Source organism: Aegilops tauschii, chromosome 3, assembly GCF_002575655.3.
Source record: "Aegilops tauschii subsp. strangulata cultivar AL8/78 chromosome 3, Aet v6.0, whole genome shotgun sequence".
Classification (NCBI taxonomy): domain Eukaryota; kingdom Viridiplantae; phylum Streptophyta; class Magnoliopsida; order Poales; family Poaceae; genus Aegilops; species Aegilops tauschii.
Window position 1 is genome coordinate 618,779,850 of NC_053037.3, and position 20,066 is coordinate 618,799,915.

Below are 20,066 nucleotides of genomic sequence, written 5' to 3' on the forward strand. Positions count from 1 at the left end.
GTGTGAGGGCGCTTCTTGGTAACAGAGATGTATTGCTGGATGGAAACAAATGTGATCTTCCGTTTCGATCAATGAAGAAAAACCATAAAGGACCTTAAAGCTCTGCTATGGAAGTGGAATTGTTTTAAGTAGCAAAAGACCCGTCCTAGATACTACTGTAAAAGTCTTGTTTATACTCTATAACCCTATCTGGCTCGACGGTACAAGGATGATGGTAGAAGAATAACCCGACGGTACAAAGGATGATTTTACTTTGTTCGATAAAGGAGAAGTGCTCTGATTCATAACTCTTCCAGTCTGTTTTGATGGTTTGTAGCCTACGAGATTTTGAATGAGAAATTGATAACTGATAACTCAGTAGGAATAGTTAATTTTTCTTCTTCGTGTTATACGTTGTCGGTTCGCCTTCACCTCTAGCTCGGACTAGAGTGACTTCAAGATGTCATGGTTTTCGACCATGAGGCCGAAATTGGCAATGAACGTCGCAAAGGTGGCAATGCCCGCTTCACTGCCTCCAACAGCGCTTAGGCGCGAGGCACTCCACGCCCCGCCTCCACGTCTTGGGTAGAGGTGGAACTCCGTCACCGCCTCCTCCATGCTGAATCTACCGAGCTCAACCTCCGGCACCTTCATGCCTAGCTCCGACATGTGGTCCTCCTCTGCAAGGCGAGCAACACGATATATCTCAATGGCGGGCATTTCCCGCATGATTTCCACCTAGCGCTCGGGCATGAGCATTTTGTAATATGTTATCTTCTGCCATACTATGGCGGACAGGAAGGTTGTGTTGGAAATATGCCCTAGAGGAAATAATAAAATGGCCGTGTTCATGATAATTGTCTATTGTTCATGCTATAATTGTGTTATCCGGAATCGTAATACATGTGTGAATACATAGACCACAACATGTCCCTAGTGAGCCTCTAGTTGACTAGCTCGTTGATCAACAGATAGTCATGGTTTCCTGACTATGGACATTGGATGTCATTGATAACGGGATCACATCATTAGGAGAATGATGTGATGGACAAGACCCAATCCTAAGCATAGCACAAGATCGTGTAGTTCGTTTGCTAGAGCTTTTCCAAATGTCAAGTATCATTTCCTTAGACCATGAGATTGTGCAACTCCCGGATACCATAGGAGTGCTTTGGGTGTGCCAAACGTCACAACGTAACTGGGTGGCTATAAAGGTGCATTACGGGTATCTCCGAAAGTGTTTGTTGGGTTGGCACGAATCGAGACTGGGATTTGTCACTCCGTATGACGGAGAGGTATCTCTGGGCCCACTCGGTAATGCATCATCATAATGAGCTCAATGTGACCAAGTGTTTGGTCACGGGATCATGCATTACGGTACGAGTAAAGTGACTTGCCGGTAACGAGATTGAACAAGGTATTGGGATACCGACGATCGAATCTCGGGCAAGTAACGTACCGATTGACAAAGGGAATTGTATACGGGATTGATTGAATCCTCGGTATCGTGGTTCATCCGATGAGATCATCGTGGAACATGTGGGAGCCAACATGGGTATCCAGATCCCGCTGTTGGTTATTGACCGGAGAGTCGTCTCGGTCATGTCTGCATGTCTCCCGAACCCGTAGGGTCTACACACTTGAGGTTCGGTGACGCTAGAGTTGTAGAGATATTAGTATGCGGTTAACCGAAAGTTGTTCGGAGTCCCGGATGAGATCCCGGACGTCACGAGGAGTTCCGGAATGGTCCGGAGGTAAAGATTTATATATGGGAAGTCCTGTTCTGGCCACCGGAAAATGTTCGGGATTTTTCGGTATTGTACCGGGAAGGTTCTAGAAGGTTCCGAAGTGGGGCCCACCTGCATGGGGGGACCCACATGAACGTGGGTAGTGGGGGCAAGGCCCCACACCCCTGGTCAAGGCGCACCAAGATCCCACCTTAGAAGGAATAAGATCATATCCCGAAGGGATAAGATCAAGATCCCTAAAAAAGGGGGATAACAATCGGTGGGGAAGGGAAATGATGGGATTTCTTTCCCCCACCTTTGCCAACGCCCCAATGGACTTGGAGGGCAAGAAACCAGCCCCCTCCACCCCTATATATAGTGGGGAGGCGCATGGGAGCAGCACCCAAAAGCCCCTGGCGCCTCCCTCTCCCTCCCGTGACACCTTTCCCTCTCGCTGAGCTTGGCGAAGCCCTGCCGAGATCCCCGCTGCTTCCACCACCACGCCGTCGTGCTGCTGGATCTCCATCAACCTCTCCCTCCCCTTGCTGGATCAAGAAGGAGGAGACGTCTTCCCCAACCGTACGTGTGTTGAACGCGGAGGTGCCGTCCGTTCGGCGCTCGGTCATCGGTGATTTGGATCACGACGAGTACGACTCCATCAACCCCGTTCACTTGAACGCTTCCGCTCGCGATCTACAAGGGTATGTAGATGCACTCTTTTCCCTCTCGTTGCTAGAAGACTCCATAGATTGTTCTTGGTGATGCGTAGAATTTTTTTTAATTTCTGCAACGATCTCCAACAGTGGCATCATGAGCTAGGTCTATGCGTAGTTTCTATGCACGAGTAGAACACAAAGCAGTTGTGGGCGTCGATATTGTCAATTTACTTGCCGTTACTAGTCTTATCTTGATTCGGCGGCATCGTGGGATGAAGCGGCCCGGACCGACCTTACACGTACGCTTACGTGAGACAGGTTCCACCGACTGACATGCACTAGTTGTATAAGGTGGCTAGCGGGTGTCTGTCTCTCCCACTTTAGTCGGATCAGATTCGATGAAAAGGGTCCTTATGAAGGGTAAATAGAAGTTGGCATATCACGTTGTGGTTTTACGTAGGTAAGAAACGTTCTTGCTAGAAACCTATAGAAGCCACGTAAAAACATGCAACAACAATTAGAGGACGTCTAACTTGTTTTTGCAGCATATGCCTTGTGATGTGATATGGCCAAAAGGATGTGATGAATGAAATATATGTGATGTATGAGATTGATCATGTTCTTGTAATAGGAATCACTACTTGCATGTCGATGAGTATGACAACCGGCAGGAGCCATAGGAGTTGTCTTTATTTTTTGTATGACCTGCGTGTCATTGAATAACGCCATGTAAATTACTTTACTTTATTGCTAAACACGTTAGCCATAGAAGTAGATGTAATCGTTGGCGTGACAACTTCATGAAGACACGATGATGGAGATCATGATGATGGAGATCATGGTGTCATGCCGGTGACGAAGATGATCATGGCGCCCCGAAGATGGAGATCAAAGGAGCAATATGATACTGGCCATATCATGTCACTATTTGATTGCATGTGATGTTTATCATGTTTTACATCTTATTTGCTTAGAACGACGGTAGCTTAAATAAGATGATCCCTCGCAATAATTTCAAGAAAGTGTTCCCCCTAACTGTGCACCGTTGCGAAGGTTCGTTGTTTCGAAGCACCACGTGATGATCGGGTGTGATAGATTCTAACGTTCGAATACAACGGGTGTAAGCCAGATTTACACACGCAATACACTTAGGTTGACTTGACGAGCCTAGCATGTACAGACATGGCCTCGGAACACGGAAGACCGAAAGGTCGAGCATGAGTCGTATAGAAGATACGATCAACATGAAGATGTTCACCGATGCTGACTAGCCCGTCTCACGTGATGATCGGACACGGCCTAGTTGACTCGGATCATGTTTCACTTAGATGACTAGAGGGATGTCTATCTGAGTGGGAGTTCATTGAATAATTTGATTAGATGAACTTAGTCTAAAATCTTTACAATATGTCTTGTAGATCAAATGGCCCACGCTAATGTTGCCCTCAACTTCAACGCGTTCCTAGAGAAAACCAAACTGAAAGATGATGGCAGCAACTATACGGACTAGGTCCGGAACCTGAGGATCATCCTCATTGCTGCCAAGAAAGATTATGTCCTAGAAGCACCGCTAGGTGACGCACCCATCCCAGAGAACCAAGACGTTATGAACGCTTGGCAGCAGCGTGCTAATGATTACTCCCTCGTTCAGTGCGGCATGCTTTACAGCTTAGAACCGGGGCTCCAAAAGTGTTTTGAGCAACACAAAGCATATGATATGTTCGAAGAGCTGAAAATGGTTTTCCAAGCTCATGCCCGGGTCGAGAGATATGAAGTCTCCGACAAGTTCTTCAGTTGTAAGATGGAGGAAAATAGTTCTGTCAGTGAGCACATACTCAAAATGTCTGGGTTACACAACCGCTTGACTCAGCTGGGAGTTAATCTCCCGTATGACGCGGTCATTGACAGAATCCTTCAGTCGCTTCCACCGAGCTACAAGAGCTTTGTGATGAACTTCAATATGCAGGGGATGGAAAAAACCATTCCTGAGGTATATTCAATGCTGAAATCAGCGGAGGTGGAGATCAAAAAGGAACATCAAGTGTTGATGGTGAATAAAACCACTAAGTTCAAGAAAGGCAAGGGTAAGAAGAACTTCAAGAAGGACGGCAAGGGAGTTACCGCGCCCGGTAAGCCAGTTGCCGGGAAGAAGACAAAGAATGGACCCAAGTCTGAGACTGAGTGCTTTTATTGCAAGGGAAGTGGTCACTGAAAACGGAACTGCCCCAAGTACTTGGCGGACAAGAAGGCCGGCAACACCAAAGGTATATGTGATATACATGTTATAGATGTGTACCTAACCAGCGCTCGTAGTAGCTCCTGGGTATTTGATACCGGTGCGGTTGCTCATATTTGTAACTCAAAGCAAGAGCTGCGGAATAAATGGAGACTGGCAAAGGACGAGGTGACGATGCGCGTCGGGAATGGTTCCAAGGTCGATGTGATCGCCGTCGGCACGCTACCTCTACATTTACCTACGGGATTAGTTTTAAACCTCAATAATTGTTATTTAGTGCCAGCTTTGAGCATGAACATTGTATCAGGATCTCGTTTAATTCGAGATGGCTACTCATTTAAATCCGAGAATAATGGTTGTTCTATTTATATGAGAGATATGTTTTATGGTCATGCCACGCTGGTTAATGGTTTATTCTTAATGAATCTCGAACGTAGTGTTACACATATGCATAGTGTGAATACCAAAAGATGTAAGGTTGATAATGATAGTCCCACATACTTGTGGCACTACCGTCTTGGTCACATTGGTGTCAAACGCATGAAGAAGCTCCATGCAGATGGACTTTTGGAGTCTCTTGATTACGAATCATTTGACACGTGCGAACCATGCCTCATGGGTAAGATGACCAAGACTCCGTTCTCCGGAACAATGGAGCGAGCAACCAACTTATTGGAAATCATACATACTGATGTGTGCGGTCCAATGAGTGTTGAGGCTCGCGGTGGCTATCGTTATGTTCTCACTCTCACTGATGACTTGAGTAGATATGGGTATGTCTACCTAATGAAACACAAGTCTGAGACCTTTGAAAAGTTCAAGGAATTTCAGAGTGAGATTGAGAATCAACGTGACAGAAAAATAAAGTTCTTACGATCAGATCGTGGAGGGGAATATTTGAGTCACGAATTTGGCACACACTTAAGGAAATGTGGAATAGTTTCACAACTCACGCCGCCTGGAACACCTCAGCGAAATGGTGTGTCCGAACGTCGTAATCGCACTCTATTGGATATGGTGCGATCTATGATGTCTCTTACCGATCTACCGCTCTCATTTTGGGGCTATGCTTTAGAGACTGCCGCATTCACTTTAAATAGGGCTCCGTCGAAATCCGTTGAGACGACACCGTATGAATTATGGTTTGGGAAGAAACCTAAGCTGTCGTTTCTAAAAGTTTGGGGATGCGATGCTTATGTCAAGAAACTTCAACCTGAAAAGCTCGAACCCAAGTCGGAAAAATGCGTCTTCATAGGATACCCTAAGGAAACCATTGGGTATACCTTCTACCTCAGATCCGAAGGCAAGATCTTTGTTGCCAAGAACGGGTCCTTTCTGGAGAAAGAGTTTCTCTCGAAAGAAGTAAGTGGGAGGAAAGTGGAACTTGATGAAGTACTACCTCTTGAACCGGAAAGTAGCGCAGCTCAGGAAGATGTTCCTGTGGTGCCTGCACCGACTAGAGAGGAAGTTAATGATGATGATGATCAAGGTACTTCGGATCAAGCTCCTACTGAACTTCGTAGATCCACAAGGACACGTTCCGCGCCAGAGTGGTACGGCAACCCTGTCTTGGAAATCATGTTGTTAGACAACGGTGAACCTTCGAACTATGAAGAAGCAATGGCGGGCCCAGATTCCGACGCATGGCTTGAAGCCATGCAATCCGAGATAGGATCCATGTATGAAAACAAAGTGTGGACTTTGACAGACTTGCCCGATGATCGGCGAGCGATAGAAAACAAATGGATCTTTAAGAAGAAGACAGACGCGGATGGTAATGTTACCATCTATAAAGCTCGACTTGTCGCTAAGGGTTATCGACAAGTTCAAGGGGTTGACTACGATGAGACTTTCTCACCCGTAGCGAAGCTGAAGTCCGTCCGAATCATGTTAGCAATTGCCGCACACTATGATTATGAGATATGGCAAATGGACGTCAAAACGGCATTCCTTAACGGCTTTCTTAAGGAAGAATTGTATATGATGCAGACGGAAGGTTTTGTCGATCCTAAGAATGCTAACAAGGTATGCAAGCTCCAGCGCTCCATCTATGGGCTGGTGCAAGCATCTCGGAGTTGGAACATTCGATTTGATGAGATGATCAAAGCGTTTGGGTTTACACAGACTTATGGAGAAGCCTGTGTTTACAAGAAAGTGAGTGGGAGCTCTGTAGCATTTCTCATATTATATGTGGATGACATACTGTTGATTGGAAATGATATAGAATTCTTGGGAAGCATAAAGGCCTACTTGAACAAGTGTTTTTCAATGAAGGACCTTGGAGAAGCTGCTTATATATTAGGCATCAAGATCTATAGAGATAGATCAAGACGCCTCATTGGTCTTTCACAAAGTACGTACCTTGACAAGATATTGAAGAAGTTCAATATGGATCAGTCCAAGAAGGGGTTCTTGCCTGTATTGCAAGGTGTGCAATTGAGCACGGCTCAATGCCCGACCACGGCAGAAGATAGAGAAAAGATGAGTGTCGTCCCCTATGCCTCGGCCATAGGGTCTATTATGTATGCCATGCTGTGTACCAGACCTGATGTAAACCTTGCCGTAAGTTTGGTAGGAAGGTACCAAAGTAATCCCGGCATGGAACACTGGACAGCGGTCAAGAATATCCTGAAGTACCTGAAGAGGACTAAGGATATGTTTCTCGTTTATGGAGGTGACGAAGAGCTCGTCGTAAAGGGTTACGTCGATGCTAGTTTCGACACAGATTTGGATGACTCTAAGTCACAAACCGGATACGTGTATATTTTGAATGGTGGGGCAGTAAGCTGGTGCAGTTGCAAGCAAAGCGTTGTGGCGGGATCTACATGTGAAGCGGAATACATGGCGGCCTCAGAGGCAGCACAAGAAGCAATCTGGGTGAAGGAGTTTATTACCGACCTAGGAGTTATTCCCAATGCGTCGGGCCCGATGACTCTCTTCTGTGACAACACTGGAGCTATTTCCCTTGCCAAGGAGCCCAGGTTTCACAGGAAGACCAGGCATATCAAGCGTCGCTTCAACTCCATTCGTGAAAATGTTCAAAATGGAGACATAGATATTTGTAAAGTACATACGGACCTGAATGTAGCAGATCCGTTGACTAAACCTCTCCCTAGAGCAAAACATGATCAACACCAGAACTCTATGGGTGTTCGATTCATCACAATGTAACTAGATTATTGACTCTAGTGCAAGTGGGAGACTATTGGAAATATGCCCTAGAGGCAATAATAAAATGGTTATTATTATATTTCCTTGTTCATGATAATTGCCTATTGTTCATGCTATAATTGTGTTATCCGGAAATCGTAATACATGTGTGAATACATAGACCACAACATGTCCCTAGTGAGCCTCTAGTTGACTAGCTCGTTGATCAACAGATAGTCATGGTTTCCTGACTATGGACATTGGATGTCATTGATAACGGGATCACATCATTAGGAGAATGATGTGATGGACAAGACCCAATCCTAAGCATAGCACAAGATCGTGTAGTTCGTTTGCTAGAGCTTTTCCAAATGTCAAGTATCATTTCCTTAGACCATGAGATTGTGCAACTCCCGGATACCATAGGAGTGCTTTAGGTGTGCCAAACGTCACAACGTAACTAGGTGGCTATAAAGGTGCACTACGGGTATCTCCGAAAGTGTCTGTTGGGTTGGCACGAATCGAGACTGGGATTTGTCACTCCGCATGACGGAGAGGTATCTCTGGGCCCACTCGGTAATGCATCATCATAATGAGCTCAATGTGACCAAGTGTTTGGTCACGGGATCATGCATTACGGTACGAGTAAAGTGACTTGCCGGTAACTAGATTGAACAAGGTATTGGGATACCGACGATCGAATCTCAGGCAAGTAACGTACCAATTGACAAAGGGAATTGTATACAGGATTGATTGAATCCTCGACATCGTGGTTCATCCGATGAGATCATCGTGGAACATGTGGGAGCCAACATGGGTATCCAGATCCCGCTGTTGGTTATTGACCGGAGAGTCGTCTCGGTCATGTCTGCATGTCTCCCGAACCCGTAGGGTCTACACACTTAAGGTTCGGTGACTCTAGAGTTGTAGAGATATTAGTATGCGGTTAACCGAAAGTTGTTCGGAGTCCCGGATGAGATCCCGGACGTCACGAGGAGTTCCGGAATGGTCCGGAGGTAAAGATTTATATATGGGAAGTCCTATTTTGGCCACCGGAAAATGTTCGGGATTTTTCGGTATTGTACCGGGAAGGTTCTAGAAGGTTCCGAAGTGGGGCCCACCTGCATGGGGGGACCCACATGAACGTGGGTAGTGGGGGCAAGGCCCCACACCCCTGGTCAAGGCGCACCAAGATCCCACCTTAGAAGGAATAAGATCATATCCCGAAGGGATAAGATCAAGATCCCTAAAAAGGGGGATAACAATTGGTGAGGAAGGGAAATGATGGGATTTCTTTCCCCCACCTTTGCCAACGCCCCAATAGACTTGGAGGGCAAGAAACCAGCCCCTCCACCCCTATATATAGTGGGGAGGCGCATGGGAGCAGCACCCAAAAGCCCCTGGCGCCTCCCTCTCCCTCCCGTGACACCTTTCCCTCTCGCTGAGCTTGGCGAAGCCCTGCCGAGATCCCCGCTGCTTCCACCACCACGCCGTCGTGCTGTTGGATCTCCATCAATCTCTCCCTCCCCTTGCTGGATCAAGAAGGAGGAGACGTCTTCCCCAACCGTACGTGTGTTGAACGCGGAGGTGCCGTCCGTTCGGCGCTCGGTCATCGGTGATTTGGATCACGACGAGTACGACTCCATCAACCCCGTTCACTTGAACGCTTCCGCTCGCGATCTACAAGGGTATGTAGATGCACTCTTTTCCCTCTCGTTGCTAGAAGACTCCATAGATTGTTCTTGGTGATGCGTAGAATTTTTTTTAATTTCTGCAACGATCTCCAACAGGTTGGATATAAATGGGGAAGCTGTGGGGACACAGATGGGGGGGGGGGGAGGGGGAGGGAAGGAAAATGGGGCGTCTAGTGTATACCCTCGCCGCCCAGCTTAAATAACCGAATTTGACCCCTTCGCCAGAGCGATGGCATGAATGCGTCCTCACCAAACTGATGACCTGCCCGGTGGTTTTCATGCGGGTCCTATCCGTTTGTCCAAGGTGTAAACGGCTAATCTTTGCCCCGCATATAAATTGGATATGTGGGGTGACAAACAACACAGAGTGTATGGGCTGGGTTTGGGGTCTGGTTGGCTAACGTTTTTCGGTCCTCTAACCTCTTGCACAAGAAATCCCACATGATTCTTTTGGAAACTTAAGGCTGAAGCTGGCAATGGTTAAATGGTACCCGCGTCCCGTGGGTAATTACTCCATAGGGGATAGGGATGTGCCAGCTTTCATGTCCACGAAGAAGCTGGCGGGTCAAATACATTACCCGCAACACGGAGATGGGGATGATAAGATTATCCGCGCCCGTTGCGTGCGTTATCCGTGAAGGCCTTAGTAGTAGACCCCGTGTAATTCCCGGCCTTATCCGTCCACAAATTTTCACCCATCCCGGCCAAAAATCTCTAAGAAAACCCTAACCTAGCCACAACATATTATTCATCATATTGAAATGCTATTTTTCTATTAAAATACTATCAAAGATTATTGTTGATTATTACTACGTGTAGCCTGACTTGGCACGTGGCTGGATTCGTGGACCGCTGGACGGAGCTACCGGCTTGCGCTTCACCCATCGCGTCGTCCTCTCCGTACCTCGCCGCCGATGGCGCTGCTCCGCCTCCACCTGCTCCGGCCGCCGCCTGCTCCGCTCGCCGCCTTCTCCTCCCCCTGGCGCCGCGCCCTCCCAACCACCAGACCCGCTGCACCCGCCTCCCGCCTCCTCTGCTCCAACCACCCCGCCGCCCCCTCCTCCCCCTCGCCCTCCATCGTCGGCGGCCTGCTTGACTACCTCAACGAGTCGTGGACGCAGTTCCACGCCACCGGTGAGTGATTCAGCTTCTGCTTTATAACCCACACCACGCCACGCCACGCCACGCCAGGCGTCCCCTCTCCGCTCCGCGTGCGCGAGGCCCTCAACCTGTTCGGTCCTATTCCTCACCGGGAGCTCTCCGGCCTTACCACCGAATGCTGCTACATTTTATTGCGAATTCGGCGCACCATGGGCCCTGGCATTTAGGCAATTGTTGGTGCGAATTCAAGTGCTTACTCCGTCCTGTTTGTTTGTGTTGGCCATTGTTTCAGCCGAGGCCAAGAGGCAGCTGCTCGCGGCGGGGTTCGAGCTGCTCAGCGAGAACGACGACTGGAACCTGCAGCCAGGTGGCCGCTACTTCTTCACGCGCAACATGTCCTGCCTGGTCGCCTTTGCAGTCGGGGAAAAGTGAGTTTGTTCGAAGAGCTCCGCTCCTCCATACTGACAGTGCAATCGTGTTATCACTCGATATTTGTTGGTTAACCTGCTGTGCAGGTCTTAAATTTTGGCAATTCAATCTGATCAAACAAACCTCTGTTGTAGCATAAAGCATGACCATAGTATTTAAGTGATTTAGATATCTGTAATAGGGGAAGAGGTCATGACAACATTAGAATTTAGTTTTCTTTTCATGCTTGTATTCGTGCTAACTTCGAAGATCTGTAAAAGCTCTGGGTTGCTGGGTGGTATCCCATGGCAACGTACTATGAGTTTCGAACTAATATTTCATGCTCAGTACCAAAAACGTGATTTCAAATCAAAATTTTGCGATTGTGAGACTGTCGTTAGTGCATGTTTAATCTGAAAGACATGGAAATGCCTTTGTTCTATTCTGCAGGTACAGAGTTGGTAATGGTTTCAATATAATTGCAGCCCACACTGATAGTCCATGCCTCAAGCTGAAACCGAGATCTGCTTCCATCAAATCCGGCCATCAAATGGTAGGTGTACAGACATATGGAGGTGGGTTGTGGCACACATGGTTTGATAGAGATCTAACTTTGGCTGGGCGAGTCATCCTCAAGGCTCCAGATGGTTCATTTAAGCATAAGCTTGTCAAAGTGAACAGACCACTCATTCGCGTACCAACACTGGCTATACATCTCGACCGGTTATTTCTCATGCCCTTTTTATCACTATTCTATTTCATTTGTCCTCTGAGAGCTAAAATGCAATCTGTCATGTAGTTTCTACCCTCCCGCCAGCAATAGAGTTTTATACATCTCTTATAGTATCATGTCCTCTTATAGTTTCTTCCCTCATTTGTCCTCTGTGGCCCTTCCATTGTTTAACGATTGCTTGTTTCTATAATAAGTACAAAAATTGTCCATGTCATGGTATTTGAGTCCTATCCCAGTAACATTCTTTCAATGCATCCAGTAGACTGTTGATGTCCCGTTTAACTGGGTTTATCCATTGTAACATTCTTTCATTTTACCCATAATCCACCATTTATCTACATCTCAGTTGTTGAAAGCTTATCTGTGTAACATCATTTCAAATTCATTGAGCTTGCTGCCAAGCATCTAGTAACTTGTTCCTGTTGATGACCTGTTTAACTGTAATTTTATTTGGCCCTTCCATGTGTAGCTGACTGAGTTATTTTCCTTTTAGCACAGTGAATTCTGAAGGATTCAAGCCTAATCTAGAGAGTCATCTGGCTCCACTTCTTGCAACAAAATGTGAAGAGACCACTGTCAATTTTGATGACAAAAAAGGTTCAAGTTCCACAAAGACTGTCCATCATCCACTACTATTGCAAGTAACTCCGCACTCTATCCTTTTTCTTTTGCCCGTCATTGAAGCAAGAGTTCAGTTTTAGATTGCTAAGCTGGCTTCAAATTGCACTTATATCCAACTTGCCGATCCACAGGTTCTTTCAGAAGAAATCGGTTGTGGATCAGATGAAATTATTGGTATGGAGTTGAACGTGTGTGATACCCAACCTAGCTGCCTTGGTGGGGGGAAGAATGAGTTCATTTATTCTGGTAGATTGGATAATCTCGCTTCATGTTACTGTGCCCTTAAATCCCTCATGGACTCTTCCAAGATGCCAGAAGATTTGTCCAACGAGAAGGGTATAAGAATGATTGCTCTGTTTGATAACGAAGAGGTATTTGAACAAAGTTCTTCTCTGATTGGTATGCATATCCTGGATTCATAATACTCGTTTGGAGCCTGTTTTGATGGCTTTAAGCTTAATGTGGTTGTTAATGAGAAATATCACTGATAAGTTATAGCTCGGTAGTTGCTCAATTTCACATCAATTTTCGCTGGTTGTTGGACTAAGAGCAGTTCTTAATGATGTAGTTATTCAAAACATCTGCACAAAGGATTTTTGAATTAGAACTATCTAGGGTGTCCTTGTTTGTTTTCTGTGCCTGGCTTCTTCTTCCTCGTGTTATAACATGACACTGTTCAGGTTGGTTCAAATTCGATGCAAGGGGCAGGTGCACCAACCATATTCCAGGCCATGAGACGAATTGTTGACTCCTTGATGCATCAGTCCATGGGGGAGGGGGCTTTAGAGCGTGCACTAACTTCTTCTTTCCTTGGTAGGATTCATGTCTATACTGTCTGTTGGGTATAGCGTGTGATTGAACTCTGTTCGCCCTTTCAGTTTCCGCAGATATGGCTCATGCCCTGCACCCAAACTATCCAGACAAGCATGAAGAGTACCACAGACCAGAACTACAAAAAGGACTTGTTATCAAGCATAATGCTAACCAGCGTTATGCCACAAGTGCTGTAACAGCTTTTCTCTTCAAAGAAATAGCTCGAATTCATAACCTTCCCGTCCAGGTATTTTTCGACTTCTTTGCTTTTAAAGAACAGTTAGAACATTCCTTCTGGTGGCTTAGTGAAGCTAATGACAACCCATTTGCTCACTCTTTATTTAACTATGAGATATAAATTTGTTGTCTTTCGAGTATGTGAGTGAGTTTGAGAAATGGTAGTGATGCAATGAATGCCCTACAGGAATTTGTTGTAAGGAATGATATGGGTTGTGGCTCAACTATCGGTCCCATACTTGCTTCTGGTGTTGGCATACGGACTGTTGATTGTGGTATTCCTCAGCTTTCCATGCACAGGTATGCTCAGCTTTCTCTTCTTTGCACCTGTTAGTTATTGCACACTGATTCAGCATGCAATGTGATGTATAAAGTGCTTTCAGACCTAGCCTTTTAATTTTTTAAATTGGAAAAGATTAGTTAATATGACTTCTGTTTTCAGTTTTTCACATACACAATGTCGTACTTAGAAATTTCAAATGGTAGACAAATGGCAATCATAGCTTTGATTTATATCCTTCCGCATCATGGTTCTTCCTGCATTTCTGTGTTGCATTACAAGTATTTGACCACTATTGCATCGGTTTGCAGCGTTCGGGAAATGTGTGGCAAAGAAGACATAGACACGACATACAAGCACTTCAAAGCTTTCTTCGAGATGTTCTCGGACATTGACCAGAAACTGAATGTAGATTTTTAGGTCTTGACATCTGAATGTGCAGTCTCTTAATAATGTATGGATATTCAGCTCGGCCTCTGAATAATGTCTTGATCATAGTATCAGTTTTTGTTGCATATCCAATCTGGTTTAAGACAAGAGCACTGGCTTTGAAAATCATTTCCCAAGCAATAATACAAATTAACACAATTTCCTTGAGATTGTTTATAACTTAAATTCCTGAAGCTAATTGTATCCCCTTGTTGCGGATCACCGGTTTATCTGTAAGTTTCCAATTGACGTAGGCACGCTTAAATTAAGGATTAAGGGCGGCTGCTACAAATCAGCCGATTGATTTGTTACAAATTTAAGTCGCCACATAGCCGTCTGATCAGACACTCCCATCCACAGGATCAGGCAGCACCACGAAGTTGTCCACGGTAGCACCGACAGCACCCACCCTGGTGGCGCTCCGACTTCACTGCAGCTCCGACGACGCTCTAATGCAACTCCACCGGAACTTCAACCACCCCCCCCCCCCCCCCCCCCCTCCCGACCCTCATGATGCTTCATCGCAACGCCGGCGAGCCCCTGTCTACATCACCGCCACTTGCTTGAAGCACAGACGTACATCACCGCCACTTGCTTGAAGCACAGACGGCGCTCTAACGCAACTCCACCGGAACTTCAATCCCCCCCCCCCCTCCCGGACCCTCATGATGCTTCATCGCAACGCCGGCGAGCCCCTGTCTACATCACCACCGCCAGTTGCTTAAAGCACAGGGAGAAGTCAACAACGTCGATTGCCGCGACAGGGGGTGGTTTGCAGCATCTGGTTTGCAGCATCACCGGCTGCTGCATCCGCCGAGCGGTACAACAGTCCCATAGGGACGCGTGTCACCACCTCGAGGCAGCTTGGAGAAACGTGAAATCATCCGGTTGAATTGGAACATTTTCCTAAATTAAGAGCTGCAACCCTAAAAATACATTGCATCTGGTTCTGGCAATGATCTAGCAACAAATTGACAGGCAGGTGCTTTAAAGCCTGCAGGTAAGACTCTGCAAAATGATCAAACAAGAAAAATCAAATAGACATCCTAATAGCTCAATGGCCGTTCTTGTTCAGCTGTTCACACTATCATTGCCAAAAAAAATATTGCACGGAAAATAAATGGTATAACCAGTTTAACCTCCCACTGTTGTACAATGTGATCATGGATTATAACACTATAATTTGAACCAATGCAGTACTTTTTGCCAAAAAACCTCCATGAAAACTGGACCAAATTGGTGCACAGCTGCGCACAAGTCAGGTGTGCTTTACAAATGCTTGCAAAACACAAACAGGCTGTCAGGGATGTCGCTAACACTGCATCCCTGTTCCTGGACTACTATAGCGGGACGCAGAACAAAGCGTGTCGCAGAAATACGGCATGCTTCAGTTGCCCGCAAATGGCAGCGGCGTCAATCTCTATCCTTTCTTTTGCCAGTTACTGGTGCAGCCTGTTCTTCAGGTTGCCTCTGCCCGGCCCCATTAGATGCCTCAGATGGAGATAAATCCTGGGCAACTCTGTTGGCCACCGGAGGTTCAGGGGGTGGTTTGGTGAGATCTGTCCTGCCAATACAAAGCCAGGTCCTAGCTCTCTCGTCGCCAGATTTCTCCTCTATTGGCACGTGCCAGGATCCTGTCTCAGATTCCTGCAATGAAGATAACATCAGTAACAGCACGTTCCAACATCGGCACATGCCAGGATCCTGTCCCGGATTCCGGCAATGATAGTAAGTTCTATATAAACCTAACTTGGTTACTTACTTGAATCTCTGAAGAATAGGGGGGTGGCAGAACAAGCACCGCCTTCCCTTTATTAAAAGTGTACTTGACCTGCAATTGCAATTAGATTAGCACATTAACAAATAAATAGGAATAGGAGTGGGTTATATGATTCATAAGTTTTGCAGTGCACACCCGATGTCTTTGTTTCCACTTGTAGAAGAAGGACGATGATCCTAGGAGCTCAAATATGTGATCTCTCATTTCATCGTTAGTCACGAGCAAACAGTTCAATCCAATTGCTGCATATAGCCAATACCTGCAAAGTTATATCACATATATTTAGCAAACCCAGGAAACACAACAGTTGGTAAGATGCTGAGAATCAACAACAACCTAATTTCACATCTTAGTCAATATATGCAGTTCAGGGTGAGAGATGCACTTCCACCTCAGAATAAGGTGAACTTGAACTTGGATTAATATCTGAAGCATACTACCAATGTGAAACAAGAAGTACTAGAATATCTGCAGCTAGAAAGTGGGGAACATTACCAGTCATCATTTGACCCACTTGGCGATGTGTACAATGCTCCATTTACTCTCCAAGTTTCAATAAGATGCCTATTGGATGCAGTTTCCATAAGCTTGGCGATGCGTTTATTATGTAGTATAACAAGGGGCCATTTCCCATTATATCTATCTCGTAGCTCAGTTACAACAGCATCCAACTGCTCTATATTAAGTATGACAAATGGAACATGGATTAGTACAAATTACTTCAGTGGTGACAGCACGTCAGAATACAGTGTAGGATGATGCACAGACCTGAACTAAGCTGAAACCGCCCTCAGCAAAATTTTGTTGATAAAGTGCAATATTTGCACCATCGACTATAGCTTCGTATTCTTTATGTGCTTCCAGCCACTCCTACAGAAGTCAAAATTTCAGCTTGTAAAAGGAAAAAACAATGTTCAGAACTTTATAAACACGTATGTGTCCAAATAAAAGCAACGGACAAATAAATACAGCATATGAAACATAATTTGATTGTCATCTTTCCTTAAGCTACCTTAGTTCCTAGACAGGTGAATGTCATGCTTTAGTTATATGAGAATTGTGGGTTCCCCTAACTCTGGGTTAGGACCAGTTTCTTGAGCAATCAATTACTGCGTAGTATGGCAACCAAACACAAGGCCTTTAAGGGTGACTAAAATGTTTTAAGACAACTGCAGTTCAGTTACTATAAACGAATAATTGAAGAAACTTAATTTACAACCCTACTTAATTTGGCTACAGTGTGTCAGTACATCACCAGAAGTAGTTGTCTACACAAACAGGGCCATGCACTATCTTCAGGTATAGTTTTCACAAATTAGTCCCTAGTAATCATACAATGCCAGCTACTAATTGAAGTAAAACCAAGTGCATATGTGCTCTGCCTATCATAATTTACGCTAATTTGGTTGCCGTTTTTCATTAGCTAGCTTTAGATTCTAGACTAGTGACTGTCATATTTTAGTTATATGAAATTGTTATGAATTTCACTAACTACCTGTAGGACCAGTTACTTGAGCAAGCAGTTATTGCGCAGGCATGGCAACCAACCACAAGGTCATTACCCTTTAGGTATGACTCAAGTGTGTTAACACAACAGTAGTTCAATTTCTACAGACCAAACTGAAAATTTAGATGAAGAAGCTAATTGTATAAGAATTCAATTTGGCCACAGTATATCACCAAAAGCGGTTATCTGCACAAAACAGGGAGCCGCACTATCTCCAGGAGAATGTCATGCTTTAATCATATGAAAATTATGGATTCCCCTAACTAGTATTACCACCATCCCAAGTTACTTGTCTTAGATTTGTCTGGTGCATCCGTATCTAAACAAATCTAAGACAAGTAATGCGGGACGGAGGGAGTACATATTAAGGACCAGTTACTTCAGTAAGCAATTGTTGTGCAGACATGACATTCAACCACAAGGTCTTGAAGGATGACTCAAACTGTTAACACAATTGTAGTTCTATAAACAGGGGTGAAAATTAACATAGACGAATAAGTTTATCATATAAACCTATTGAATTTGGCCACGGTATATGACCTCAAGTCTAGTTTTCCCAAATAAGTTATTTGTAAATCACATGATGCCAGCTACTAATTGAAATAAAATCAAGCACATATCTGCTCTGCCTATCACAACTACCAGTAAACTACAGAAACTAACCACATTTAACAAAATATGCAATGTTCCAAGTTAGCTAGGGAGTCAAACACAAGGGGCAGAGATATGCACCTGAAATTGGCTGAAATTTGCTTTGGTCTCCCTCTCAAGGGCCAACCCAGAAATAGAGTCAGCAAACTTCTGTGTATCCTCCATGTCAATATCAACAGAAGCTAGGCAGCATCCGCATCCGGCGCACTTGCCTTCTGCCCCAACTTTCACCCGCTGCACCGTCCACAGGCCACTCTGGAGCCACCCCAGCTGATGGCACCCACCGCCGTTCGCCACAATGGCATCCTTCACCTGACACACATCCCACTCAGCCTTACCAGCCGTTGCCGCCTTGTCGCTCCGGAACCACCCTTCCAACACCTCTGCGGTCTCCTCTTTAACGCAGCCCACGGCTCGCCGCAGCTTGTGCATATACTCATACACCTTGTCTGCGTCCCCGGCCTTCGCGCTCACCTCAAGGAGCGTGGCGAGCTCAGGCTCTTCCGGAGATACAGCCGAGGCCGCCATGTGAGTCTCGACCGCGTAGGCCTTGCCAGCCTCCCCGGCGCGCCGGAACGCGGCGAGCACGGGGCTGTAGGACCGGAGGCGCGGCGCGAGGCCGTACTTCTCCCGCATGGTGGAGACGAGCCCGAAGGCCTCGTCGGCGCCCTCGGCGTCCGCGGCGACGACGCGGGCGAGCGAGGTGATGGTGGCCTCGGAGGGGGGCGCCCCGGCCCCCAGCATGTGCGCGAACACGCGGCGCGCGGCGGCGGCCGGGTGGGCCGGGAACGCGGCGCGGTCGGCGGAGGCGAGCAGGTGGAGGAGCTGGTTGTACTGGTGCGCGGCGAGGCGGAGGTCGGGCGCCGCGTCGGGGCCGGACACGGCCGCGTCGAAGGCGGCCATGGCCGCCGCGGCGTCCCCGCGGCGGGTGCAGTCGGTGAGGGTGCGGGAGAGGTCCGAGTTCGGCCCCTTCCCGCCCCGCCCGCGCTTACGGCGGGTCGCGTCGCCGGCGGCGGCGGCGGCGGTGGCCATGGGCGGCTGGAGAGAAACCCTAATGGGCAGCGAGGGTTTGGACTTGGAGCCGCTCAGCGGCCATGGCCCATATACTCTTGGCAGGAGGGCGGTGCCGGTCGCTGAGATTAGTCCCATACCGCTAGCCGAGGGGAGTTCCACCCGGTTTATAAGGCGGAGCTGGCGCCTGAGTGAGCACTAGCCACAGGATGAAGTGAGCGGGCCTAACCAGCCCTGGAAAGTCCCCGGGCCCCATGCGCAGCGATGCGCCCACGGAGACGTGGACGGCCCATGAGCCGGCTCTCCCTGCCTCGGCGGGGGGCTGAGACGAGTGTGGAGCCCAATCACAGGGGGCCGGCTCTGGGTCAATTGGCTAATCTCACAGTTATTCACTTGGTCCTAATTGGATTAACAGAACGGGGCTTACACTCCTGTGGCACCACCTTTTTTTTTGGGTTTTACACATATAAACTTATTCTAATTTTGGTTTTACACGCATAAACTTATTGTAGTATAAACTACTAATTCAACTATGCGGCCCATGAAATGTCGGCATGGCGGCCGAACCTATCAACGGTACGGTCGGTGACGAATATGTCGACATAGTTAGCGAATGCCATGGGCGTTATTGGTGAGGTCGTAAAACTTGGAACCGATCCCAAGCTATGCAATGTTGTCACAGTTTTCATAATGTTGAACACTCCATTGAGCCGCACACCCTGACAGGTCACAGTGTTGGTCGTGTCTGTCCTTGTAGTCGTCGGCGTGTCACACTGCGGACTCCCACCATGCACGGAGCACGTTTGGGATGTTGATGGGCTCGTCATCGAATGCCATCTTCAACCGATTCACGCTGTTGTTCCACTCCAAGGTCTTCTTGGCGCCCATGATGATACGATGGTCGGCAAAGCAGATGACGAGGGCCTGAATCCAGGTTAAATTACTGCTCATGGTGGGATTGCGTTTGCCAATGAGGTGGGCGTTGATGTGAAGGTCGGTGTCAGAGATGATGCTGAAATCTTGGTCCTTCTACCATTGAAGCAAACGTCGTTC

At 46.9% G+C, this 20,066-nt stretch overlaps 2 protein-coding genes across 2 annotated transcripts; one reads left to right on the forward strand and one right to left on the reverse strand.

Moving 5' to 3' along the window:
* The first annotated feature begins 10,262 nt into the window (after nucleotides 1-10,262).
* On the forward strand, nucleotides 10,263-14,232 carry LOC109756548 (probable aspartyl aminopeptidase). The gene is made up of 9 exons (XM_020315397.4): nucleotides 10,263-10,576; nucleotides 10,836-10,971; nucleotides 11,402-11,674; nucleotides 12,178-12,325; nucleotides 12,437-12,676; nucleotides 12,986-13,118; nucleotides 13,184-13,365; nucleotides 13,543-13,655; nucleotides 13,947-14,232. Exons 1-9 carry the CDS (start codon nucleotides 10,357-10,359, stop codon nucleotides 14,053-14,055), a joined length of 1,554 nt encoding a protein of 517 aa, XP_020170986.1. The 5' UTR covers nucleotides 10,263-10,356; the 3' UTR covers nucleotides 14,056-14,232.
* Nucleotides 14,233-15,169: 937 nt separating this feature from the next.
* On the reverse strand, nucleotides 15,170-19,152 carry LOC109756547 (proteinaceous RNase P 2). The gene is made up of 6 exons (XM_020315396.4): nucleotides 18,084-19,152; nucleotides 16,613-16,714; nucleotides 16,340-16,515; nucleotides 15,980-16,103; nucleotides 15,827-15,895; nucleotides 15,170-15,711 (listed from the first exon to the last, which is right to left on the reverse strand). The coding sequence occupies exons 1-6, from the start codon at nucleotides 19,149-19,151 to the stop codon at nucleotides 15,478-15,480; spliced, it is 1,773 nt and encodes a 590-aa protein (XP_020170985.3). The 5' UTR covers nucleotide 19,152; the 3' UTR covers nucleotides 15,170-15,477.
* Between the last annotated feature and the right edge of the window lie 914 nt (nucleotides 19,153-20,066).

Excerpts from the sequence above, each read along its gene's own strand:
- LOC109756548 (XM_020315397.4), top strand. The coding sequence starts at position 10,357 with ATGGCGCTGCTCCGCCTCCACCTGCTCCGGCCGCCGCCTGCTCCGCTC. Across the intron at positions 12,326-12,436 it reads ATCATCCACTACTATTGCAA|GTTCTTTCAGAAGAAATCGG; the intron begins GTAACTCCGCAC and ends GCCGATCCACAG. Across the intron at positions 13,119-13,183 it reads ACTAACTTCTTCTTTCCTTG|TTTCCGCAGATATGGCTCAT; the intron begins GTAGGATTCATG and ends TCGCCCTTTCAG.
- LOC109756547 (XM_020315396.4), bottom strand. The coding sequence starts at position 19,151 with ATGGGACTAATCTCAGCGACCGGCACCGCCCTCCTGCCAAGAGTATAT. Across the intron at positions 16,104-16,339 it reads AGTGGGTCAAATGATGACTG|GTATTGGCTATATGCAGCAA; the intron begins GTAATGTTCCCC and ends ATAACTTTGCAG. Across the intron at positions 15,896-15,979 it reads AGTGGAAACAAAGACATCGG|GTCAAGTACACTTTTAATAA; the intron begins GTGTGCACTGCA and ends TTGCAATTGCAG.